Source organism: Salvelinus sp. IW2-2015, linkage group LG4q.1:29 (assembly GCF_002910315.2).
Source record: "Salvelinus sp. IW2-2015 linkage group LG4q.1:29, ASM291031v2, whole genome shotgun sequence".
Lineage (NCBI taxonomy): Eukaryota > Metazoa > Chordata > Actinopteri > Salmoniformes > Salmonidae > Salvelinus > Salvelinus sp. IW2-2015.
In genome coordinates this window covers 35,921,675-35,948,066 of record NC_036842.1, presented here as the reverse complement: position 1 = coordinate 35,948,066, position 26,392 = coordinate 35,921,675, and the positions used below count along the sequence as shown (strand labels likewise).

General features: G+C 41.8%; 2 protein-coding genes across 4 annotated transcripts; both read right to left on the bottom strand.

Annotated features, from left to right (window-relative positions):
- Positions 1-296: 296 nt before the first annotated feature.
- Positions 297-9,956, bottom strand: LOC111961927 (vasculin). 2 transcript variants are annotated; one of them, XM_023984597.2, is made up of 10 exons: positions 9,868-9,956; positions 6,775-6,894; positions 6,471-6,594; positions 5,758-5,942; positions 5,357-5,420; positions 4,601-4,791; positions 4,190-4,348; positions 3,721-3,908; positions 2,280-2,382; positions 297-805 (listed from the first exon to the last, which is right to left on the bottom strand). In XM_023984597.2, exons 2-10 carry the CDS (start codon positions 6,835-6,837, stop codon positions 650-652), a joined length of 1,233 nt encoding a protein of 410 aa, XP_023840365.1. In that variant the 5' UTR covers positions 6,838-6,894; positions 9,868-9,956; the 3' UTR covers positions 297-649. The 2 variants fall into 2 exon arrangements, with proteins under 2 accessions (XP_023840365.1, XP_070298979.1); XM_070442878.1 differs by lacking the exon at positions 9,868-9,956 and adding an exon at positions 8,689-9,180.
- An 8,897-nt stretch (positions 9,957-18,853) lies between these two features.
- On the bottom strand, positions 18,854-26,002 carry LOC111961926 (SUN domain-containing protein 1-like). Of its 2 annotated transcripts, none has more exons than XM_023984594.2 (16): positions 25,880-26,002; positions 25,471-25,579; positions 25,276-25,361; positions 24,755-25,000; positions 24,390-24,461; positions 23,552-23,652; positions 23,281-23,334; positions 23,140-23,193; positions 22,840-22,916; positions 22,544-22,682; positions 22,340-22,456; positions 22,164-22,251; positions 21,928-22,043; positions 19,532-19,702; positions 19,227-19,316; positions 18,854-19,061 (listed from the first exon to the last, which is right to left on the bottom strand). In XM_023984594.2, the coding sequence occupies exons 2-16, from the start codon at positions 25,575-25,577 to the stop codon at positions 18,948-18,950; spliced, it is 1,632 nt and encodes a 543-aa protein (XP_023840362.1). In that variant the 5' UTR covers positions 25,578-25,579; positions 25,880-26,002; the 3' UTR covers positions 18,854-18,947. The 2 variants fall into 2 exon arrangements, with proteins under 2 accessions (XP_023840362.1, XP_023840363.1); XM_023984595.2 differs by having other exon boundaries at positions 22,840-22,913.
- Positions 26,003-26,392: the final 390 nt, after the last annotated feature.

Below are 26,392 nucleotides of genomic sequence, written 5' to 3'. Positions count from 1 at the left end.
ATTAAATTGTGAATGAGGCGTTAAGAGTGAAAAGCGGGTGGGGTTGGTTGAGCTAGCCATTTCTTCCAAACATCTGAAATTAGCCGTCAATAGTTGGGTTCAACAGGGATTTGGTTGAAAGTAAAAAGATATGGCAATAGGTTCTCCTGTAATTTGTCATCTTTGCTCATGATGTCACCCTTTTTACTTCCAAAGTCAGTTACCTACAGTATGGGGATGTAGGTAACCTACAGTATTTTGACACTCAGGACAGGTGTATGACATGTACCTGAACAACCTCCATCAGACAAATACACTGAATTGCAATCATTTTATTCAATAGCCTCCAGAACGGACCTTTTTTTCCACATTCATCATACGGTACATAGTATCAATCTTTTCAGTGATGGAACAAACATTTAGTCCAACATTGAAATCTCCACCCCCCCCGGCCCCAACAAATAGGAGCCTTGCTACGAAGCCATAAAGCAGTGTTCTTTCTCAAGTCCATTCGGAACATCTGTCCATGTCTTGAAGGGGGCCTGTGAAATGAAATGGTGGGAGGACGTCTGAATTGCCCGCTCTGCATCAGGGGGGAAATGTCTCTTTCCTCTGGTGAGAGTGGGTTAGGTGTGGTAGCAGTGAATAGGATTATTGATGAAGGCTGTTTTTAGGCATCGTCGTCCGAGGTGTCGCTGCTGCTGGTCTCCGTCTCCTCCGTGGTGTCGGTGGCCATTTTGAGGTTGCTGGTCTTCCACACGGCCAGGGAGTCGATGGGAGGGCCGTTCTTCAGGAAGCTGTTTCTCCTCAGACCATTCTTCCGCAGCTGGAGGGAAGAAAACAATTGGGCGGGGTGAGGGACTGATTTCAGAAGTAATTAACTTAAAATGGCTGTCAAGAAGCCTACAGAGAGCTGGAGTGAGAGTGTGGTGGTGTTTGTGTTGTGGTGGTGAGTTAGTGTGGGTGTGGTTGTTTGTGACCGTGTGGGCGACCAGGCGTGAAAGGCAGTGAATTTCTAGAAATGTACAGTTGAAGTCGGAAGTTTACATACATAGGTTGGCGTCATTAAAACTTGTTTTAATAATAGTACGCAAGTATAAACACCATGGGACCACGCAGCCGTCATAGCACTCAGGAAGGAGACCCATTCGGTCTCCTAGAGATGAACGTACTTTGGTGCGAAAAGTGCAAAGGACCTTGTGAAGATGCTGGAGAAAACAGGTACAAAAGTATCTATATCCACAGTAAAACACGTCCTATATCGACATAACCTGAAAGGCCACTCAGCAAGGAAGAAGCCACTGCTCCAAAACCGACATAAAAAAGCCAGACTACGGTTTGCAACTGCACATGGGGACAAAGATCGTGCTTTTTGGAGAAATGTCCTCTGGTCTGATGAAACAAAAATAGAACTGTTTGGCCATAATGACCATCATTATGTTTGGAGGAAAAAGGGGGATGCTTGAAGAACACCATCCCAACTGTGAAGCACGGGGTGGCAGCATCATGTTGTGGGGGTGCTTTGCTGCAGGAGGGACTGGTGCATTTAAATTATGTGGATATATTGAAGCAACATCTCAAGACATCAGTCAGGAAGTTGAAGCTTGGTCGCAAATGGGTCTTCCAAATGGACAATGTCCCCAAGCATACTTCCAAAGTTGTGGCAAAATGGCTTAAGGACAATAAAGTCAAGGTATTGGGAGTGGCCATCACAAAGCCCTGCCCTCAATCCTATAGAAAATTTCTGGGCAGAACTGAAAAAGCGTGTGCGAGCAAGGAGGCCTACAAACCTGACTCAGTTACACGAGGAATGGGCCAAAATTCACCCAACTTATTGTGGGAAGCTTGTGGAAGGCTACCCAAAACGTTTGACCCAAGTTACACAATTTAAAGGCAATGCTACCAAATACTAATTGAGTGTATGTAAACTTCTGACCCACTAGGAATGTGATGAAAGTAATAAAAGCTGAAATAATTCTCTACTATTATTCTGACATTTTACATTTTTTAAATAAAGTGGTGATCCTAACTGACCTAAGACAGGGAATTTACTAGGATTAAATGTCAGGAATTGTTAACTGAGTTTAAATGTATTTGGCTATAGTGTATGTAAACTTCCGACTACAACTAAGTATGGTTATTGTAAACTATAATGATTTGTTTGACAAGGGCACATCAAATGTGACAGAGTAATGAGTGTTTTATGACAGACTGGAACAAAAGTGTAGTAACAGAACACTACTCTAAGGGAGGGGGTGGAGAATACTGCAGTATGAATGGATGGAGGAGTAACTAACTACCTGTTCACTGATGGCCTGGAACTCCCTCATCTCATCCTCCGTCAGAGGGGCACACGTCTCGTCGTTCTCACTCTCCTCCTGCCAACCCATCTCTTTCAATAACCTGGGGAGGGAAGAAATTCACTTTTAGGATTTCTATTTTCTATCAATTGTGCCTCTCCAATTATGAGCCAGACTAAAAGGGAAGCATATTTTACCACACCCACTTACTCGGTTGCTCCTCCACAACAATCCTACTAGCAGTGCCTAAAACTTTTTTGGGTCTACCAGCCACTGTGGAAGGAAATTAAAAAAATAAAAATACAAATCTACCAGCCACTCAAGATATTTGACCAGCCAAATGTTTGTTGTTGTTGTGCCAGAATTACACCAATAAAACAGAAAAGACATAAGCATGCTTTGTAATGTTTCTAAAAATCTAAATGTATTACTATTAAGAAGTAATGTGGTATATTGTTTAATTTCAATTCATTTTCTTTTAACCAAAATTATGAAACATTTTCACCTGCCCCTTTAAGGGCGGGAGGTTATTGTGAAAAAACGACTCGTGCCTGAGCTTGAGAGTGTGACTAGTAGCCATGTTGTCTTCTCTTCCCTAACAGCTGTTGAAAAACAACCTGGCTTGTGAACAAAACAATTTAAATAGCCAAGAAACAAAGACAGTCTCAATAAACTTCCATTTCAAGTAAATTAGACCAACTTATGCCTGTGCGCAACACTTCACGTGCGTACAGCCCAGTGTTTCTGCGTGAGGTGGGATAGGCTATAGGATTCATAGTTCTATTACTTTGTGTGATTAATTTACCAGGTTTGAAACAAAATGTCTGAAATACTTTGAAAACAGCTACTTCAGCATTTGTTTTACTTCACTATTTGTATTCACAAATGCGAGTGAAATGCTGGCACTGTGGAGCCCTGACCACCCTCCAACGTGGCTGGTGAAATAGACATCTTACCCGCCAACACAAAAATCTACCCGCATTTGGCAGCTGGCGGGTGTTTATTTTAGGCCCTGCCTACTAGCCCCGACCACTTCAGCATTTGCAGATATGAAGGGACCAGATATGTGTGATGTGTGCAGTAAATTACTTAATTGAGCATCAAAATCTATTTGAGACAAAATGCTAATACCGGTTCCATGACCACAAAATGTTAAAACCTTAGCATGTGGAAACTAAACCAAAGCATGGATTGCTGTCATACATTGTCCATAGACTGCTTACAGGGTAAGGAAACCAAAATGCCATTTTGTAATTTAAGTGAAGTATCCCTTTAATAACATCTGGTTGCTTCAGATTCACAAACTTTTGGACATCCAACTCTGACATCACCGTATTGAAGTTGACATTTAAAATGATTAGGGTTAAGGTTTAGGGTAGGGACGTCCCAAGGAATCCGGATAGCACAAACCCAACTGTTGTCAGAACGGTCCAGTGTTTACCTGTGCTCTGCCTCCAAAGAGCTGGATAGCACCTCCTGCTGGGGGAAGGTGGAGGAGCGCAGCACTTGCTGCCTCATTGTTAGTGTGGTTGTGTTGCCGTTCTCCTGCGAGACACTTCGCTCGCAACGGTTACGGTTCTCGTCCCCGCAGCCCACGTTGCTGTTCTGCGGATGGAAACCATCGTCGTGCTGAGGGGTGAGAGAGCGAAGGTCAAGGCTGTGTCATATCACACAACTTCATTGAAATAACTATTTAAACACGATAGGATGACGGGCAGGCGACCGTCTGTCATCATGAAAGTGTAAAGGCATGAAAGACAACGTTATGACGGGAGTTTAAGGGTGTTACAACAGCCACTTCTTTGTATGATGGCCATTCAAAGTGATGTCAGTGACTGATACACCTTCAAACACTTCTCTGTACATTTCTTGAGGGGTAAAAGTTGTTTCTCTCTTTGGGTAACACACACCTTGCAGTGGTGATAGAGGTCCTCCTCGTCCACCATGTCCTTTTTGAGGGCTTTGAGGAAGGTGCTCTTGCGGTTTGAGCGTGTCATGCGTGTCAGACGCATCATGAGCCGCGGCTGACTGCCCTTGTCCACCGGGGACGACGAGCTGGAGCGACTCGCCTGGGAAACACAACAATTAAGTCAATCATTCCAATGTACATTCCTAACAATCATTCCTTCCCTCTAGCCTATATCAATCAATAAATCAGTCAATATAAACCAAACCAAATATCAAGCATTAATTTATAAAAAATAAAAACATATCAATCATTGGTTAATTTGTTTCTTCAATCAATACTATAAAACTGTGTGCATCTGCTTTTTACAAAGCCAACCGAAAATGAAACCACAACCACGACATGACAATCTCACCTTGACTGGAAGACTGACAGTTATGGGGATGGGGCCCTTGTAGAGGGAGGGGCCAGTGCCATTGCGGGAAGGGGCTTGTTGTTGTTGTTGAGGTGTGGACGTGCATGTCTGTGCTGGTGTGTGTTGCTCCCTGGAGAAACGCTTGATCACCATCATTTTCGAGCCCCTGGATTGAGGGTTGGGTGGGTGTTCTAAATAAACAGAGCAGGACGAAATAGCACAGCTTTTCAATTTACTGCAAAATGTAAAAGCCTCACTACAAAAAAAGGTACAGTTATCGTAATAGATTAATTAAAGCTGCAATATGCCTTTAAAAAACGCTCCGCCATTTCCCGGTTGCTAAAATTCTAATAGTTTGTCAAATTTCAGTTTGTGTGACAAAACAAGCAGTCGAGTTTAGAGAATCATTCTACCATCTAAAAACTGCTGTGAATATCTTTTTAAAAACTGAAAATATTGTATTTTCAGCTGGTGTACAAAACGAAAAGTAAAATATGCAAAAACAGAACTTAAGAACAGAAAGCATAGAAATTGCTCACATAGAACATATCTACTGCTTCTTAGACTTGCTTTCAATGAGAATGACAGAGCTATAACTCACATTTCTCTGTGAATTTGGTCAGCGTTGCACAAAAAGTTACATATTGCAGCTTTAAATATGTATTATCCTATTTTGTCCAAATGGGCAACCAAAAGAGACAACTGCATCAAAGTCAAATCAAGTTGGGGAATAGAGAGAACAGATTGGGAGCTCACCCCATACTCCAGTGGCAACAGCTTTGTCACGGTTGTCTCGGTCCGCATCAGGATGGAGTGATGGCTGAAAGAAGAACAGCAGGCATCTTACAACACAAGCAAGTTGTGGAGGATAAATCTGACACGTGGCAAAAACAAAGTTCTTTAAATAATATGACAAAATTCCCTATCCATGTGTTTTGGAAGACACTAACAATGTTAAATACTAGATGTGGAATTAGGGGAGACAGATTGAGGAGTGTTTCCTAAAGGGGAGTTGGGAGAGTCAAACCAATATGTAATGGCTTGGGTGATACTTGTGTGAGATTGGGTGATAACCTCAAACATTGTTTTTTTTTTTTATAGGACTATTTCATAGGGTGGGTCACAGCTTCATAGGGCTTCCTCACTACACCACTCACAAAGTCCTCAGCTTCAAACTGTTTGCGTCTGTCCCCATCGTCCCTGTGGCCTTGCTGGCCCTCGGGCAGGCCTTTGCTCTTGGAGCGAGGAGAGGGCCCGCCACGCTGGAGGGGAGGGCGTGAGCTGGAGCCCTCGCTGCCGTTCCGGACCCCCCATCCGTTCCCCTCCTTCCTAGAGAAGATTCCTGTGAAACATACAACTTGGCTTTACCACAGAGTATAGAGCAGGGTTCCCCAACTGGCAACGATTTGATTTGGCCCCCTAAGTTGAGCAAAAAAATATATTTTGTTGTTGGACATAAGACAAATCAGCTCCAAGTGATTTTAATTCAGGGGATATGATCCAAAGTATAATAGAGAGATGTGTGATTGTATACAAATGGAAGCAAGATTTTTAAATATTTGACTAAAACATAATAATTTATCTGTTTGGCTACTTGGTCAACTTAGTCTACAAATTATTTATAATTTTTTTCCGGCCCCCTGACCATCCACTATTTTTTTTATTTTTTTTTTACATTTGTCCCGCTGAATCTAGTTGATTATCCCTGCTATAGTGTCCCTCTATCGCACAGAGACAGACGCATGGGATGGATAGCTTGTTAGATGGGTAGACAGCCAGACAAGCAAGTGGTTAACAGAGACACAGAGTGAAACCAGCTCTTGGTTGGTTCATTCTCGCTAACATTAGACGTTCTAACCCAGTTCCATACCGCCAGTGCGTCCGTTGACAGGCTCTGAGTCGTCTGATGAGTTGTGGCGTCTGCGACTCACATCCCCGTGGTTGTCCAGACATTTGGCAGGAGACTGGAAAGACTTGTCATAGACCTGAGAGGGCTAACACACATGGACAGACTGTCAGGCTAACGAATCCTCCGGACAACAACCATCACGTTATGTACGGTGTGCGTCTGACATGAACAGAAGACATGTGTTTCTTCTTGTGCACATACCCACACTGGACATGGGATACACACAAACACACAGAAAGTACAAAATCACAAACACAAAAGGTACCTTGGCTGATGAGGGTGCTGTGGGAAAGTTAAGCCAGGCTGGAGTGAAGTCATGCTGCGCCATTTAGGTTTGCGTCTCCAGTGAGGTGGGCAAGACATCAACACATCATTTCTCCAGCCCCTGAATAAGAGAGATAGAGGAGAGATATAGAGAGACGATGAGAAAGAGGCACTGTGGAGTTTTAGAGAGAGACTGTAGTAACTGAGCCAACTCCAGGATTTATGACAGTGTGTTTATGGGCATTAAGCCCAATAACTTCTCAATTGAATTCACTTTCAAGTGGCACACTACCAACCAACTGATACAATGCAAGGGACTGAATGGAGTTGTCCCTTTAGCTTCCCATTAGGTGTAGCAGACAGCAGAGATAACATTCATGCGGCAGTGAGTGGCATCCAACCCTTGCGTGACATGAAACAGAGTCCAATGGAAGTTTAAGCTGATGCAAAAGAGAGTTATTCATCATTACAGGGCCCGACTGATGGAGATTAGAAGGACCATGACAGTGTCACGTCCAGGGTTGCAAAATTCAGGGTTCTTTCAATAAAGTCCCTGGCTTTCCCAAAATCACAGTTGGAAGATTCCCGTAATTAGGAGGGAATAAGGAGGAAATGTATAAACCTCCAACCAGGATAGGATGAGTGGGTATAATTTGTGGAACATTCCAACAGGAATCTGTTACAAAAACATAGTGAAGTACAAGGTTGTCAACAAACGCATACAAAGTAGCCTGATCAATTCACCTAGCTTACTAGCTACCGAATAGGCATCAACTCACCACGTAGCTTATTTTTTATGTTTGTTCATAGGCTACCAGAGTGACGACAGACATTTTTCAGAATAAACGTGGTGAGTGAAAAACGTAATTAAATAGCCCACTCCCTACCTGTTATCTTTTTCTGCCGCTATACGACTTTGTATGTGTTGTTTGTTGGCAACCTTGTTATTTACTAAGTGTTTGGAACAGATTCCTGTTGGAATGTTCCACAAATTATACCTACCCGGATATGATTTCTGGAAAACTAGCAAAAAGGAGGTTAATAAAATGGTTCTCTCGGGGTTGGTCATCAGTTAGTAGTCTCCCAAATACACAGTTGTGAATGGAAAAATCAAATACTACAAAAGGAAGCATGGTTTGTACTACTGGCTGTCAAAATGACAATTCATGAATCATGAACCATGAACGTTATGTGAGAAAGAACCTTGCACTATATTTCTCTGGGTATGCGTGTCTACTATATGATATTTTTATTTTTATTTTTTTTATTTCACCTTTATTTAACCAGGTAGGCTAGTTGAGAACAGGTTCTCATTTATGCATATGCATCCTGCTATCGGCAAACAACGCTTTGTTCAAATATGTCAGAGCCTTTCATTATCTCAGTGGACCAGAATGCCACACAGAGCAACATAATCATTGTGACAAGAGACCAAAGCATAGAAGGGACCTCTATGTAAGATTATTAACTGCTTAGGGACCTCTATGGAATATTCATTAACTGCTTCCAACTGGGAGGCGTTTTAATCTCTTCAATATCAAAACACTGGGAAGTCTGTGGTCGCATTTGAATTCAACAGCCAGACAGTGTTTGAACTATTAACATGACCGTCTAGTAAGATAAGAGGTCAGAATCAAGATTCAACCAGCAGCATTTTGTTTCTCTCACTACAGACCTATGTGAGCATTGCAGATCTGTTTCCAATTTTTTAAGTGCTCACAAGCCAAAAATGTAAGAGGTCAAACCCACAGTCGACGAACAATACTAATTGTACTTGTTGCTGGATAGGTGACGAAAGAGGAAAAAATATATCAACATTGTTTACTACCATGGCTTGATGTATAACATTGCAAATATCAAGTCATCCTTGTTGTTGCAAGACATTTGTGTGCAATAAATTCAAAGTCATACAAACCAGCTACGGAGGACTGAGCAGAGGCGTCTCCTGTGCTGTAATCCCCAAATTCTCCTAGTGTTTTTGTTCTCACAGTCAGTTATCCAGTTAATCTGCTCCCCACATGTATCGTGCAGATAGGGTCAATTACAAAATGTTGACGTTGATAATCCCAACTAACTTTCCATTTTTGCCACGTAATTCCAGTTCCCAGAATGATTAAATCCTTCAGAGATGTTGAAGAAAATCCAACGAAGTTCTCACCCGACTTTACAAAAGAGACATTTGGGGTGGATTTGCTACGATCCCCTTAGGAAGGATTCAGTGATTTTGTAGGGGTTTTAACTGCCCAGATACCATTAACTCATATTTGTTCAAATCAGGCGATAAAATGTTAGTGTGATCACATATTGACAAAAATAAAGTTAGCTAGCTAACAGTAACTACAGCTTTCAAAAATGATTCATTTTTTGAGAAACATTTGGAAAACTTGGAAGAGGAGACTAAAGCTGGTCAGTGCAGGATGTAAGTCCACACACATTATATCAAAGTCTAAAATAAAATGCTAAATTAAATAGTTCTTCTGTAATTCCACAAAACCAGTCCACATGTTCAGATGCTGTTTATCCCATTCAGTGCAACGCGGACGTTGAGCCAATAGTAGCAAGTCACGTCTCTCTTCCTTGATGATTGGGATATCCTATAACGTGAGGCTGTTCAGTGTTCACCTGTATTCCAAAAGAGAAAGAATGATAGCAATATAGTTCGCTAAGACTGCGTTAAACGATACATAAGGCTGATTGCTAGTTAAGGGCAAAAGTTAGCAGGCTAGAAAGTCACGTTAGCTGTACCTTTGACAGTTACAGCTAGCGTAATGTTACATAGTTGGCATTATATTGAGTAGACTAATAGCGCAGAAAAAAAGGGAAACCTAAGGGTTAGTTAAAAGTATTTGACTATAGCCTGTGCTAAATTTGCGATATAGGTCACATGGCTGTTCACTCTACGATCAATAACATTACATTTTAAACACCAGCTAACGTACACAAGTTAGCTGATGTTACTAGCTAACGTTAGCTAGCTCACTCAACTCTTGAATGTCAGCTAGCTAACTCAGCTACTTGACCAGGTAGCTAGCCAAACAAGCTAATGCTACTCCCTGTTATTGATACGTTCAGTGAGCCATTCCGCAATACTTACCTTTCAATGATGCCAAAGCTCTTCCTATAACTTCGCTAGTTAGCTACATTGCGATAGTGACTCCTTCATGCGGTTCAACACAAGCTGATGTTGGCTAGCGTCGTTAGCTTGCAGAATCAGTCTGTCACAGCTTACTCGCTCGTGCCCCCTTAAGCAGTTGTCATTAGCTTTTTTGTTGTTTCGTAAGACTAGGTTAAGACACTGATATGTATGTATAAACCGTATCACACTGACCATCTCATTAACTTGTTTAAGTGTTTGCAAATTCCTCGCTTATTTTTTAATTTTTGCCGCTTTTGCCTGTCTCCTTCCCAAAATGGCGCTGATACAGCAATGTTTCGCGAGAATCTCGTTGGCCAAAGTGAATAACCCCCCGCCCCCCTTTTTTCCCAAGTATGTGGCGCTGCCATAGACTGTAAAAAAAAATATGAACGACGCCATCGATGACGTTACCCCATTGTCTCCTATGAGAATGGTCAGTGGCGCGTTTGATCAGGAAGTGTCGATTCAGCGTGTCGCCATCTTGCTATCTGGAGGAGTTTTTGGAAACATTGCATGTTTTTTTTTTTTTAAATACATTTATTTGATTCATTATACAAAAATCAACTTACATTGCTACATCAAACATGTCTAGCAAACCAAACACAGGTATTAACAAAATATAAATACAAATAACAAAATATAAATACAAATAAAATACAAAAAATAAACAATTTAAGTGCAATTATATTCACTCTGAAAATATCTTATTATAATGATTCATGAAGATGTTATTCTTGTTGTTATTCACTAGGGTTAGTGTTTTAATAAGATAATTAAATTCAATCAGAAAAATTGGTAATTTTGGTATAGAATTTTGGAATTTTTGTTTGTGTATAAAGTATTTGGCAATAATAATAAAAAAATTAACAATCATTTCAGTGGTTTTGTTATCATTGCAATAGTAACATATATCTTTTATGTTAAAATTATAGGCAGTGTTCATAATGTTAAATACGTACTCTGCAAGGTTTTCCCAAAATTCTGACACAAATTTACATTCAAAGAACAAGTGAGACAGATTCTCACCTTCTTTTCACAGAAAACGCAGATATCATCAATAGCCACAAATTTGGAAATCATAGAATTACATGGATATATCTTATGTAAAATTTTGAAGTGCCGGAAACATTGCATGTGCAGTTTGAGGTACTCTAGGAAGTGACGTTGTTGGCTAGCTCAGTACTGCACACTCTCGTGGAATATGTCAAGATGAAGGCCGACTGAGGTACTGCAGGCTGTCATCAGCAACTAAATGATCCTTTTAACTTAATCTGTGTGTGATTTTAAAGTAATCGGTTCAAGCATATACATCTGGTGAAATAAAAGCAATTATTGGTACCATAATTGTGTTCAAATGTTTTTTTTACATTCACGGATATTGACCACGAAGATCGCCGTTTCCCCATTCACTATAGTGGGGGATCCTGTTTTCTGGAAACAATGCCTGGAGTACAGCGGTGTGCCTTCAACTTGAAATACACAATGGTAGCTAATGTTCCCCCTCCCATGATTTTAGTTCAAGTAGGAATAGCAGCCTACACAATAAATAACTAATATTAAAAACCATCTAGATGTCACCTTGATGCATGCACATACAGTCTACTCAATGGGGAGGGCATGAACAGCAACGACACAGTGCCCTTCAAATCAAATCAAATTTTATTTGTCACATACACATGGTTAGCAGATGTTAATGCGAGTGTAGCGAAATGCTTGTGCTTCTAGTTCCAACAATGCAGTAATATCCAACGAGTAATCTAACCTAACAATTTCACAACAACTACCTTATACACACAAGTGTAAAGGAATGAATAAGAATATGTACATAAAAAAGATATATATGAATGAGTGATGGTATAGAACGGCATAGGTAAGATGCAGTGGATGGTATAGAGTACAGTATATACATATGAGATGAGTAATGTAGGGTATGTAAACATATAAAAGTGGCATTGTTTAAAGTGGCTAGTGATACATTACATCAAGATGGCAAGATGCAGTAGATGGCATAGAGTACAGTATATACATATGAGATGAGTAACGTAGGGTATGTAAACATTATGAAGTGGCATTGTTTAAAGTGGCTAGTGATACATTTATTACATCAATTTTTCCATTATTAAAGTGGCTAGAGATTTGAGTCAGTATGTTGGCAGCAGCCACTCAATGTTAGTGATGGCTGTTTAACAGTCTGATGGCCTTGAGATAGAAGCTGTTTTTCAGTCTCTCGGTCCCTGCTTTGATGCACCTGTACTGACCTCCCCTTCTGGATGATAGCGGGGTGAACAGGCAGTGGCTCGGGTGGTTGTTGTCCTTGATGATCTTTTTGGCCATCCTGTGACATCGGGTGGTGTAGTTGTCCTGGAGGGCAGGTAGTTTGCCCCCGGTGATGCTTTGTGCAGACCTCACTACCCTCTGGAGAGCCTTACGGTTATGGGCGGAGCAGTTGCCGTACCAGGCGGTGATACAGCCCGACAGGATGTTCTCGATTGTGCATCTGTAAAAGTTTGTGAGTATTTTTGGTGACAAGCCAAATTTCTTCAGCCTCCTGAGGTTGAAGAGGCGCTGCTGCGCCTTCTCTGCTGCGCCTTCTGTGTGGGTGGACCATTTCAATTTTTCCATGATGTGTACGCCGAGGAACTTAAAACTTTCTACCCTCTTCACTACTGTCCCGTCGATGTGGATAGGGGGGTGCTCCCTCTGCTGTTTCCTGAAGTCCACGATCATCTCCTTTGTTTTGTTGACGTTAAGTGTGAGGTTATTTTCCTGACACCACACTCCGAGGGCCCTCACCTCCTCCCTGTAGGCCGCCTCGTCATTGTTGGTAATCAAGCCAACTACTGTAGTGTCGTCTGCAAACTTGATGATTGAGTTGGAGCCGTGCAGGGCCACGCAGTCGTGGGTGAACAGGGAGTACAGGAGAGGGCTGAGAAAGATTGCGTCGCCTGTGGACCTATTGGGGCGGTAAGCAAATTGGAGTGGGTCTAGGGTGTCAGGTAGGGTGGAGGTGATATGGTCCTTGACTAGTCTCTCAAAGCACTTCATGATGACAGAAGTGTGTGCTACGGGGCGGTAGTCATTTAGCTCAGTTACCTTAGCTTTCTTGGGAACACCTTCACTTGACAAGCACCACCGTCCAGCAACGGTGTGGGAGGTAGCTACCTAGTATCAGGGTGACAGTCACAGTAAGCACACACATGCAACGCATGAAGCAACAGTACACCCATCATCAGTACTTTTTTTCAAAAAGAAACAATCGTTGGTTTTATATCTGAACATTTAAAATCATTTGTGTAAAACTAACAGTGAAATACAAAGACCAAACCGGGTATGGTAGCTCAATGTAAGGTTGTATGTTAAGAAAACATATGTCTAACATATAGCAGAGTGCTTTTGACACGCCCACTCCTTTAGACACGCCCACTACTTTCCAAACATCCACTCCTTTCCACACACCCACTCCTTTCGATACGCCCACTACTTTACTTTCGACACACCCACTCGCTATATTGAGCTGCAGATACCCTCTTCTCCTTTTTTTCTTCTCCCCACACCAAAACAAAAGACACCTCTGGGACCTGTCTGGAACAGTATGCCATAGAGAGCAATAGTAATGGCGTCTTTTTGTAGGCTCTAACTTGCTTGCTTGGAACATTTTAAAGAACTGATTTTAGCATTAAAAGACTCAACAAAAAAAACAGCCAATCATTTCAGGTCCAGTACCATCATTGGGCCGTGGGTGTGAAAGATTCAGCAGACTGCTGGCATTACAAATCTGGCTAAAAGATTACTGTAGCTCTGCTGGAGTTACTTGTATAGATAACTTTGACACCTTCCGGAAACAGAAGATACTCTACAGAGTCCATCCAAATCATCTTGGCTCCTGGACTCTGTCCACGCACTTCAAGGCTGCGTTGAAACAATTACTTTTTAGTTGTCCAAGACCAGCTCAGTTAATCCCTACCATTGTGACAATGAGTCGTCATAATGCTGCATCAAATGTACCGTATCCTAGGGCCATTGGCAAACACAACATAAGTAACTTAATTTTTGTGCCCCTAATTACAACGAATACCTCGGATTATACTACAGCTATTGTATACAGTAATCATGAGCCTGTGAACCAGTTACACCGTTAGCACTGAGGTGGTGTGCCCTAATAGGAAGACCACTTTGTGCAGCTCACCCTGCACTATCAGCGCCAATATAAATAGCATGAGCAAGTCTACTTCAGATAAGCTTCCCAGTAAAGCATTAAAAACAATCAAGCAACCCAGAAAAGTGCTAAAAATAGCTCATATTAACATATGCAGCCTGAGAAACAAGGTCCATGAAGTAAATAACTTGCTTGTAACAGATGACATTCATATTCTGACTATCTCTGAAACTCACTTAGATATTACCTTTGACGATTCAGTGGTAGCAATAGATGGTTATAACATCTACCGAAAAGACAGAAATGCCAACGCGGGCGGTGTTGCGTGTTGCAGTCTATATTCAGAACCACATTCCTGTAAAGCTTAGAACCGATCTAATGTTAAATACTGTAGAAGTGATATGGCTACAGGTTCATCTGCCCCACCTAAAGCCCATTCTTGTGGGAAGCTGCTATAGACCACAAAGTGCTAACAGTCAGTAACTGGATAATATGTGTGAAATGCTTGATAATGTATGCGATATCAACAGAGAGGTATATTTTCTGGGTGATTTAAATATTGACTGGCTCTCATCAAGCTGCCCACTCAAGAAAAAACTTCAAACTGTAACCAGTTCCTGCAACCTGATTCAGGTTGTCAGTCAACCTACCAGGGTATTTACAAACAGTACAAGAATAAAATCATCAACATGTATTGATCAGATCTTTACTAATTCTGCAGAAATTTGCTATAAAGCAAAATCCAAATCCATAGGATGTAGTGATCACAAAATAATAGCCATATGTAGGAAAAGCAAAGTTCCAAAGGCTGGGCCTAAAATAGTGTAGAACAGGTCATACAATAAGTTTTGTAGTGATTCATATGTTGATGATGTAAAGAGTATTTGCTGGTCTGTGGTGTGTAATGAGCAGCAACCAGACGCTGCACTTGACACATTTATGAAATTGCTTATTCCAGTTACTAATAAGCACGCACCCATTAAGAAAATGACTGTAAAAACAGTTTAATCCCCTTGGATTGATGAGGAATTGAAAAATGGTATGGTTGAGAAGGATGAGGCATAAGGTATGGCAAATAGATCTGGCAGCCCAACTGATTTGCAAACATACTGCAAATTAAGAAATCATGTGACTAAACTAAATAAAAAATAAACTATACTATGAAACAAAGATAAATGATATAAAGAATAATAGTAAAAAGCTTTGGGGCACCTTAAATGAAATTTTTTGGGGGAAAAAGCCAACTCGCCTCCATCATTCATTGAATCAGAAGCTCATTCATCACAAAGCCAACTGATATTGCCATCTACTTTAATGACTTTTTCATTGGCAAGATAAGCAAACTTAGGGATGACATGCCAGAAACAAATGCTTACACTACACATCCAAGTATATCGGACCAAATTACGAAAGAAAATAATTGTACTTTTGAATTCCGTAAAGTCAGTGTGGAAGAGGTGAAAAAATTATTGTTGTCTATCAACAATGACAATCCACCGGGGTCTGACAATCTGGATGGAAAATTACTGAGGATAATAGCAGACTCTATTGCCACATCTTCAATTTAAGCCTACTAGAAAGTGTGTGCCCTCAGGCCTGGAGGGAAGCTAAAGTCATTCCGCTACCTAAGAATAGTAAAGCGCCCTTTTTTTTAATACCTTTATTTAACTAGGCAAGTCAGTTAAGAACAATTTATTATTTTCAATTACAGCCTAGGAACAGTGGGTTGTTCAGGGGCAGAACGACAGATTTTTTAACCTTGTCAGCTCAGGGATTCGATCTTGCAACCTTGCAGTTACTAGTCCAACGCTCTAACCACTAGGCTACCTGCCACCCCTGGCTCAAATAGCCAACCAATCAGCCTGTTACCAACCCTTAGTAAACTTCAGGAAAAAATTGTGTTCGACCAGATACAATGCTATTTTACAGTAAACAAACAGACAACAGACTCAACACTATACACGTCAGCTACTACAGAGACTGAAATTACTGCTACACTTAACAAAGAGCTGTAGTTAGTTTCAGAATGGGTGGCAAGGAATAAGTTAGAAATATTTAGGACTAAAACTAAAAGCATTGTATTTGGGACAAATCATTCACTAAACCCTAAACCTCAACTAAATCTTCTAATAAATAATGTGGAAATTGAGCAAGGTCCTGTGACTAAACTGCTTGGAGTAACTCTGGATTGTAAACTGTCATGTTCAAATCATATTGATACAACAGTACATAAGATAGGGAGAAGTATGTTCATAATAAAGCATGGCTCTACCCTCTTAACAGCACTATCAAAAAGGCAGGTCCTTACAGGCCCTAGTTTTGTTGCACCTGGACTACTACACACTACAGTCGTGTGGTCAGGTGCCACGGCTGGCCCTTGAATGTACACAGAGAGCTAACATTAATAATATGCATGTCAATCTCTCCTGGCTCAAAGTGGAGGAGAGATTGATTTCATCACTACTTGTATTTTTGAAAGGTATTGACATGTTGAATGCACTTTATGTCTGTTTGAACTACTGGCACACAGTTCGGACACCCATGCATACCCCACAAAACATTAAACAAGAAGTCTCTTCACAGTCCCCAAGTCCAGAACAGACTATGGGAGGCACACAGTACTACATAGAGCCATGACTACATGGAACTCTATTCCACATCAACTAACTGATGCAAGTAGTAAAATTTGATTTAAAAAACAGATAAAAAACATCTTATGGAACAGCGGGGACTGTGAAGCAACACAAACATAGGCACAGACACATGCACACACCACACACACACACACACACACACACACACACACACCACACACACACACACCACACACACACACACACACACACACACACACACACACGATAACATACGCAGTATACACACACAAACACATGGATTTAGTACTGTAGATATGTGGTTGTGGTGGAATAGGGGCCTGAGGGCACACAGTGTGTTGTGAAATCTGTGAATGTATTGTAATGTTTTAAAATTGTATAAACTGCCTTAATTTTGCTGGACCGCAGGAAGAGTAGCTGCTGCCTTGGCAGCTAATGGGGATCCATAATAAATACAAATTTAGTTTTTATAAGGTTTTTGGAAAAATGCTGAAAATATGGTCTGTGGTAAACACAGGCTTAGAAGATCTTATACGTTTTGTTCTATGAGATCATTTTTATCAGCCAACGTCACTTTTTCAGAATTTATGTAATAAACAAAAGGCAAGTCTTCATAATTCATAAAGGTCATTTTAACTGACTGATATCTCATAGGACAAAACATATAAGAGCTCATAAGCCTGTGTTAACCTCAGACCTTATTTTCAGCATTTATCCCAAAACCCTATTCTTTCCCCATTAATTTCCCCCCTTAGGAATGACTGAAGGAGCATGAGGTAAATAACTTCCGTTTTTTATGACTACAAGCTGGTGAGCTCTATTGGCAATGCCCCCACATTTTTTTTGAAAATCCTACCCAAGGTAGAAGTTACAAAACACAACCATGTTTTTTCACATCTCTAATGTCTCCCATTTATGAAATGTATGGTCGTGTAAAAATATTGTTTTATTGCCTTTCAAAGTGTGTTGCATTATGGGGATAACTGCATGTCAACTGCATGAACTTCACAAAAACCATGTGATCAAAAGGTACAATGTAAACACATATTTACTGTTTTTGAGGGTGTGATATGGGGGCTGGAGACATGTTTATTTTGACATTCCAAATAAAAACTTTTATTAACAATAGCAACACTGCCATGTTGCGTGGAGCCTTGCTGTAGGGAAACCACAACCATGGAGATAGATAGGGCACTCATCTTTGTATCTGTGCCATTATAGCACCTGTTACAGCATGGCCATTGAGGGAATCTCCATTTTGAAGTAGTCAATTTTCTTCTTCACTATTGGCTGATCCCTCCAACAGGGTCACCAGGAGGGATCAGCCAATGAAGATGAATGTCCCACCCAGTTGACTACATTAAAATGGTGGAAGCTGTCAGTGACTCCGCCTATGCTAATACGGCCTTTTGGCCACTAAAGGCCTCTTTCCCTATGACCACAACACCGTCTGATTTTCGTACGTCGCAGACGCACTTCCTCCGAATTCACTCGTTGACTTGTCTACAGTCAGCTGCGTTAGCCTTACTGCTCGAACGCACCCAAAGAGTGAATATTGCCTGGCTGGATGGGAATATTGCCTGGCCGCCCTACATGCACAAACAGCACAACGATATCTTGATGCATTGTGGAAATATCAACCTGTTAATACAGAAACAACCGGCGGAAATATTAACGAATGTAGACTTCAATTTTTGGTAGCCGATTCAAATAACCATCTCATCAACAAGCGTTGACTATTTGAATCAGCTATGTAGTGCTAGGGCAAAAACCAAAACGTGGAACCAGGCCCCCCAAGTTTTAGAAATCCTACTGTATTATAATTGGCTAAGGAAAACAAAGGGTCCAGCCCCAGAAACAGAAAAGTGATGTTTTTATCTCAGTCAAAAGGCTCCTTAGTGTATTTCAGGGCATGGAGGGTTATCGACCCTTGGGAACACCCTGGATTTTTCTCCAAATCCAATACGGTGTCCAAAATCCAATATGGCTGCCATAATACCATTTGATGGGGGTTTAATCACCTGTAAATATGAGTTTTGCAAATAAGATACATCTTTTAGAATTGTGTACTATACTTATGACATTTAGAACTATTCTGGTGTAATTCAAATCTATTGGGAATCCAATATGGCCACCATCATTACACTCAGTTCCAACTTGTGACCAAACCCATACAAACACTGCCTAATAGAGATTTTATTTAGAGGCAAAATATGCTCCAGTATGAAAATAAAAATTCTGGGGTTGAGATGGATAGCCGATCCCCCTCAAAAGACAGACATCTTGCCGTGAACCCGGAAGCGGTACACACAGGTGTAGTCCTGGTGACCCCAGTTGCTGAGGACATGGAGCTCCACATACAGATACACTGCGGTAGGGTTCTGAGGGGGGAGAGAGAGAGCGAGAGAGGTCCAAGCATATTTCATTTTGAGATAAGTCTTATTCAACCCATTGTTTTGTATACACATTAGGCCCAAAAAGGTATAATCTACCCGTCTCATTAGCCTGCATCTTTATCTCTAATAGTTTGTCAGCATTTGACTCACAGGCAATTCAAACGTCTGTAGGGGATCTCCAGCCTGGTCATATGTAAACATTCCGAGCAGTGATCCCTCTTCGCCAACAGTAGACATGCCCTACACAGAAAGAGAGTGTGAAGAAGTGAGAGGGAGTCAATTAAATGGAATTCAACATAGCACTAAAACATCCCTGTGCAAATCGTCCCACTGTAAATTCTGTGGTACAAAAAAAGGAAATAGTCTCAGAGTAGGAGTGCTGATCAGGGAAGGAAAGAGCCACATCCTACTCAGAGACTTTGTGAATACAGGCCCTGGGGTCAGAGGTGACTCACGTAGACGGCAAAGTCCTTGGGGGCGCTGTCGATGCGCCCATTAGGGGAGACGGCAGTGGAGATGTGCTCCAGAGAGACGTGGGTCACGTGGATGGGGTGAGACAGGGCGATGGTTAGAGTGCCCTGGGCCCCAGGAAACGGCCAACACTTGCCAGGCAGCACCTTCTGGCCCTGAGGGGATGAAAGATGATCGGTCTTTAACCCTCTAGAGCAATGTTTCCCAACCCTGGTCCTCCAGTACCCCCAACCCTGGTCCTCCAGTACCCCCAACAGTACACCAACCCTGGTCCTCCAATACCCCCAACAGTACACTAACCCTGGTCCTCCAATACCCCCAACCCTGGTCCTCCAGTACCCCCAAAAGAACACCGTTTCATTATAGCCCTGGACAAAACACCTCATTCAACTCATTGAAGACTTGATGATTAGTTGAATCAGGTCTGCTTGTGCAGGGTTACAAGACATTAAAAAAAAATTTTTTACATATGGAATTGTTTTAAGATGGTCATACCAAGGATCATTTAGCTATTTGATTTTTATTTTCAAAACAAAATATAAAACAATTATTTGGTGAAACATTGAATTTGGCATTACTGATATTAGCCCATAGAAATACATTGTATAACAGATTCACTACACGGAACAGACAGTCCCCCCCAAAAAAAATCTAAAGGAAGTTTAGGCCTGGCTCGCAGTCGGCGTTCCAATTCATCCCAAAGGTGTTCGATGGGGTTGAGGTCAGGGCTCTGTGCAGGCCAGCCAAGTTCTTCCACACCAAATCGACCAAAAATGTCTGTATGGATCTCGCTTTGTGCACGAGGGCATTGTCATGCTGAAAAGAGCCTTCCCCAAACTGTTGCCACAAAGTCAGAAGCACAGAATTGTCTAGAATGTCATTGTATGCTGTAGCGTTAAGATTTCCCTTCACTGGAACTAAGGGGCCTCGCCCGAACCACGAAAAACAGCCCCAGACCATTATTCCTCCTCCACCAAACTTCAGTTGGCACTATGCATTGCGGCAGGTAGTATTCTACTGGCACCCGCCAAACCTAGATTAGGCCATCGGACTGCCAGATAGTGAAGCGTGATTAATCACTCTAAAGAACTCGTTTCCACTGCTCCAGAGTCCAATGGTGGTGAGTTTTACACCACTACAGCCAACGCTTGGCATTGCGCATGGTGATCTTAGGCTTGTGTGCGGCTGCTCGGCCATTGAAGCCCATTTCATGAAGCTCTCGACAAACAGTTCTTCCAGAGGCAGTTTGGACCTCGGTACACGCTTCAGCACTTGGCGGTCCCGTTCTGTGAGTTTGTGTGGCCTACCACTTCGCGGTTGAGCCGTTGTTGCTCCAAGATGTTTCCACTTCACAATAACAGCACTTATAGTTGACCGGGGAAGCTCTAGCAGTGCAGAATTTTGACTTACCTACTTGTTGGAAAGGTGGCATCCCATGACAGTCACTGAGCTCTTCAGTCAGGCCATTCTACTGCCAATGTTTGTCTATGGAGATTGCACGGCGGTGTACTCAATTTTATACACCTGTCAGCAACGCGTGTGGCTGAAATAGCAGAATCCACTAATTTGAAGGTGTCCACATATTTTTGTATACCCTACCGTTCAAAAGTTTGGGGTCACTTATAAAATGTCCTTGTTTATGAAAGCACATTTTTCGTCCATTAAAATAAAATGGATCAGAAATAAAGTGTAGACATTGTTAATGTTGTAAATGACTATTGTAGCTGGAAACGGCTGATTTTTAATGGAATATCTACATAGGCGTACAGAGGCCCATTATCAGCAACCATAGCTCCTGTGTTACAATGGCACGTTGTGTTAGTTTATCATTTTAAAAAGGCAAATTGATAATTAGAAAACCCTTTTGCAATTATGTTAGCACAGCTGAAAACTGTTGTTCTAATGAAAGAAGCAATAAAACTGGCCTTCTTTAGACTAGTTGAGTATCTGGAGCATCAGCATTTGTGGATTCGATTACAGGCTCAAGTCCCATGACGCTGGGGGACGTAGAGCAAAACAGAGACCACCATTGTGTTCGTGAGAGTCTCATCATAATATTTTGTAGGCCAAACCATTACAGACGTTTTCGTGAGAAGACCGGTTTTCGGAGTCTCATGGTCTGACAAACATCACTCTAGCTCTGCCACTTTTCAGAGATATCAGTGGATGTGGTGGATTGAGACACAACCCATACAAAAAAACAGATATCTCAAGGTAAAACAGACGGATTTTGATGGGGATTTTTGTTAGACTTCTGCAGGCAGACAAAATTGTAGGAGAAGAGTTAACCTGTATTTAAACATGGTGGTCACGATGACAGACTTCAGAAAGAGAGATATAGGTACCTGGATGACACCGAGGGAGAGAGAGAGGTACCAACCTGGATGACAGTCCGGGGGGTCTCTGCAGGATACCACAGGGGAATCCCCAGGAAGCTCACGCAGGCCGAACGGGTCTGATACGTCTCAGAGCATCTGCTGGTTACAATACTGCCACCTACACACACACACACAAACACAATACTGTAGTCTATACAGCATCCTGTATACACGTGCTGGGAATATTTCTGTGACAGATACAAAAAATATGCTGAAGTACAGTGATGATGTCACAAACCTTGAGACTCCAAGGCAAAGTCAGGCAGTCGGTCCGCCAACGGACGACTGCAATCCTTTATCAACTGTTTCACGTCACATCTCTCATTCTGTGAGACACAATCACACATGGTCAAGTTTAAAAACGCATCACATCTTCTGTTTATTTTACCAGAAAATAAATAAAAATCAACCCACCTGGGCCAGTTGGTCACTCAGCAATTTCTCCATGGCCACTTTAAAAGCAGGTGTCATGTGTATGTTTTCTGGTGTGGGAGCACGATGGTTTTGAATGGAGGTCACCTGTTGCTGCAGCTAGAGAACACACAGAGATCACACACATTTGGAGAAGTGTGTGTTTGTGTGTGTATGCACATGTGCCTGCGTGTACGTGTGTGTTACCATATCACTGATGTCCTCCAGGGCTCTGACCCGCTGTGTGGTAATGGATTGTTCCTCTTGGAAATCAGACATCTTGCTGCTGAGCTCGGCAGCGTCCTGGGCCAGACGCTCTCCGGCAGTAGAGACAGAAATAGAGACACTACAATAGAATAGAATGAAACAAAATAAATGTATTTTCTACTTTGGGAGAATAAGAGATTTGTCTTCTAGAATACAACATCACTTTTGTCTTGTTTTTTTTAATGGGCTAGGAGCTAGGGACTAAATGGGTTGTTTCAAGACTGGTCCACACTCACCTGTTCACTTTCCCTCTGACGTTGTTAATCTCGCTCCTTATTCTCATCATGTCTATATTCAGTCTTTGTACCATCTGCTGGTGGACACAAAGTTTATTCAATTGAATGTGTTTGTTCATTCCAGAAGGGCAATTGACACCACTTCTCAAATGACAAACTGGCAATATTACACAAAAAAAATATAAAATAATCCCTGGTACTTCCACTCTCTCATCCGAAAGTAAGAATCAGACAAAATACATAGCTAGACCTGTGTTATCTTGGTATGTCGTTACAAAGGGATAGATGGAGTATTCTCACCTGGGAAATGCCTTGGTGCTGGGGTGCTTTCTGTTTAAAGATCTCGATCTCTCTCTACAAGACAAGCACAAGCCAGATAAATGAATATGTCCAAACATTTTGTGCATTCTCTCCACCCAGCACCCCCTCTCTGTTTTGTACCTGGATGGTGTCCATTTTGTTTTTGAGAGCTGAATCCATGATAGGAGTTCCATACTGTAGAAAGAGTTTTAACTAGTCAACAAGAGTGTTGCCCAAGCATAGCTTCATTGCAGCATTCACCCAATCAAAAGATAGATAATAGTCTGTACCAAATGGCACTCTATTCCCTATGTAGCGCACTTCCTTTGACCAGAGTCCACATAAGTGGGACACTATATAGAGTGCCATGTGAGACGTCACCAGAAGACAGATGAAAAACAAGAGGTCCTACCGTAGCCTTTGGAGTCAGCTCGAGTGGAGAGTCAGGTTGAGTCGGGCGGTTCATTGGAAGGTTGAGGTTCATGGTGGGGAACACGATCAGAAAGACAAATACTGCAGGGAAGACATTGTGGTACAGGTCACACAGAGGACAGATGCATAGGAGGATATTTAGACGTGTGAACATGAATGTGTGGGCCAAAAAGATCATCAAGGACAACAACCACCCGAGCCACTGCCTGTTCACCCCACTACCATCCAGAAGGCGAGGTCAGTACAGGTGCATCAAAGCTGGGACCGAGAGACTGAAAAATAGTTTGTATCTCAAGGCCATCAGAATGTTAAACAGTTGTCACTAACACAGAGGCTGCTGCCTACATACAGACTAGAAATCATTGGCCACTTTAATAAATAGATCACTAGTCACTTTAATAAAGTTTACATATCTTGCATTACTCATCCCATATGTATATACTGTATTTTTATAACATTTATTACATCTTGCCTATGCCGCTTGGTCATCGCGCATCCATATATTTATATGTATATATTCTTATTCCATCCCTTTGCTTAGATTTGTATGTATTAGGTAGTTGTGGAATTGTTAGATTACTTGTTACATATTACTGCCGGAAGTAGAAGCACAAGCATTTCGCTACACTCCCAATAACATTTACATTTAAGTCATTTAGCAGACGCTCTTATCCAGAGCGACTTACAAATTGGTGCATTCACCTTATGATATCCAGTGGAACAACTACTTTACAATAGTGCATCTAACATCTGCTAACCATGTGTATGTGACCAATAAAATGTGATTTAATTTGATTTTAATGTGACGTCACACTCACGGAAGGTCAGGAGAACGGGCAGGAGGAAGATGACAAACCAGGATGGCAAACCATTCGGGAAACATGACCAGCCTACAGGGACACAGAGCCAAAGATAATGCTAATGCTAACAAACAAGGCAAAAGCAAAATGACGAGCTAACGCTAAGCTAATGCACACAAACCAGCGACAAGACTTGAGATTAGCTAATGCTAATAAACTACAAGCAGAGACACACACACTTAAATTAAAAAAGCCCTTACAGTAAATGTAAAATTGGAGACACACTGATGCTAAGCTAATGCTAACAAACAAGTTTTGTTTGCATATAGAGACATGCAAATGCCAAGCTAATGTTGTCTCTCAGACAGACACACTGAACTCACTGCAGCTAGCGCTGGCCCTAGTGCCTATCCCGCTGGACAGTCTCCTGGTGGAGCATGTCTTGGCCCTCAGTGGCTCCTCAGAATCAGAACAGTAGCCAGAGCTGTCAATTCTGGTGAAGCCAATGCTGGAGGAGCTCATGCTGGGCTGCAGGGCCACAGAGGCAGCGGGGGTCACAGGAACAGGGGCCACAGTAGGAGACAGGAAGGTCTGCCTTCTCTGGACGGCCCTTACAGTTGGCACCATGCCTGACAGAGGGGGAGAGGGAGGGAGAGAACAAGATGGAGAGGAAAAAAGGGTGAGGGAGGGAGAACTTTAGGAATACATTGCATATTACTGCATAGTATTTCTAATCTACAAAAGTGTCTAACCCAGGCTAGGGACTAGGGACTTATCCTGTGCTGTCACAACTCATATGATCATTGTCATGGAGTTGGCAAGACAGAACAAGGGACTAGAGGCTAGATAGGGTTTATCAATCTGGACAACACCTAGCGCAGGCAGGAAGTGATGTTAGCAATACCAATTAATTCATCGCCGTTGATTGGCTGATTTGGATTTTGGATTCCCCTATGGACCCCAGTTCTCATTTTCCTCTTGTTGAATACCCTGAGAGAGAGAGAGAGAGAGACAGACACACATACATTTTGATTTGATACACACACAGTTAAGTGCACTAAGCATCATAGCACACACAGTGATACTCTCACTCACACACCTAGGCAGAGGGCTTTCCTTGTAGGAGACAATGGAGCCAGAGGATTCATCATCAGAGGACTGGTCATAGTACCCTCCATTAAGAAGCCTTGAACTTCTTCTAGACATGACTGTGAGAAAAATGAAGAGATTGATTGATTTCAAATGCCAGGCCTAAACTAAACCCACCTTTGGTCAGTGTTGTCATGGACAACTTCATCTTACTTAAAGCACAAAACTGGACAACAGTGTCAACCTGTGGCAAACATTGGGTCCTACAGCAATTTCTCTTCTGATTCATTGATTGAGTATTCATCGTGGAAACTTTTCTCGCATTTTTGAGTTTAAATCAGCATAGAATGACAAGATTACGCGTCGAATAACCCCGACTAAAACCAGGCTTTTTGAATCAAATGTTGCCTTCTACTTACCCGAGTCTTGTTGGCCAATTCATACAGTAATTATTGCAATCTTTAAACTCAGATGTAGCAGCAGAAAGTGTAACTTTGCTAATGAGCCAATGTGTGGAAAACACTGGAATTTACAGCGCGTTTAGAATGTTGCGTCTATGGAACCCTAGAAATAGAATGGGGGACGCAGTTTACGTCATAATCAGCACTCCTCCCCAAACTTTTTTTGATTGACAGCTTTCATCACGTGCATCGGTCTCCAAAATCCATTCGATTATTTCGTTCCCTAATACAAATCAATCAATAAATATCGCCACTTTGCTCTTATTTCTTGTATGTCTGAATATTTCACACACGACGGTGACATTTAGCCACCATATAACATATGAAAGCGTCATAAACCATGATAAAAACATTTATTTACAGGAAATTAGCTATTAAACTGCAACACTTTCTCTGTCTCAGCAAAATGTGTAGAGATTAGCTCAGGGATTCTTGAAAGTGGGGCAAATCCTTGTCGGACAGGGAAATTAG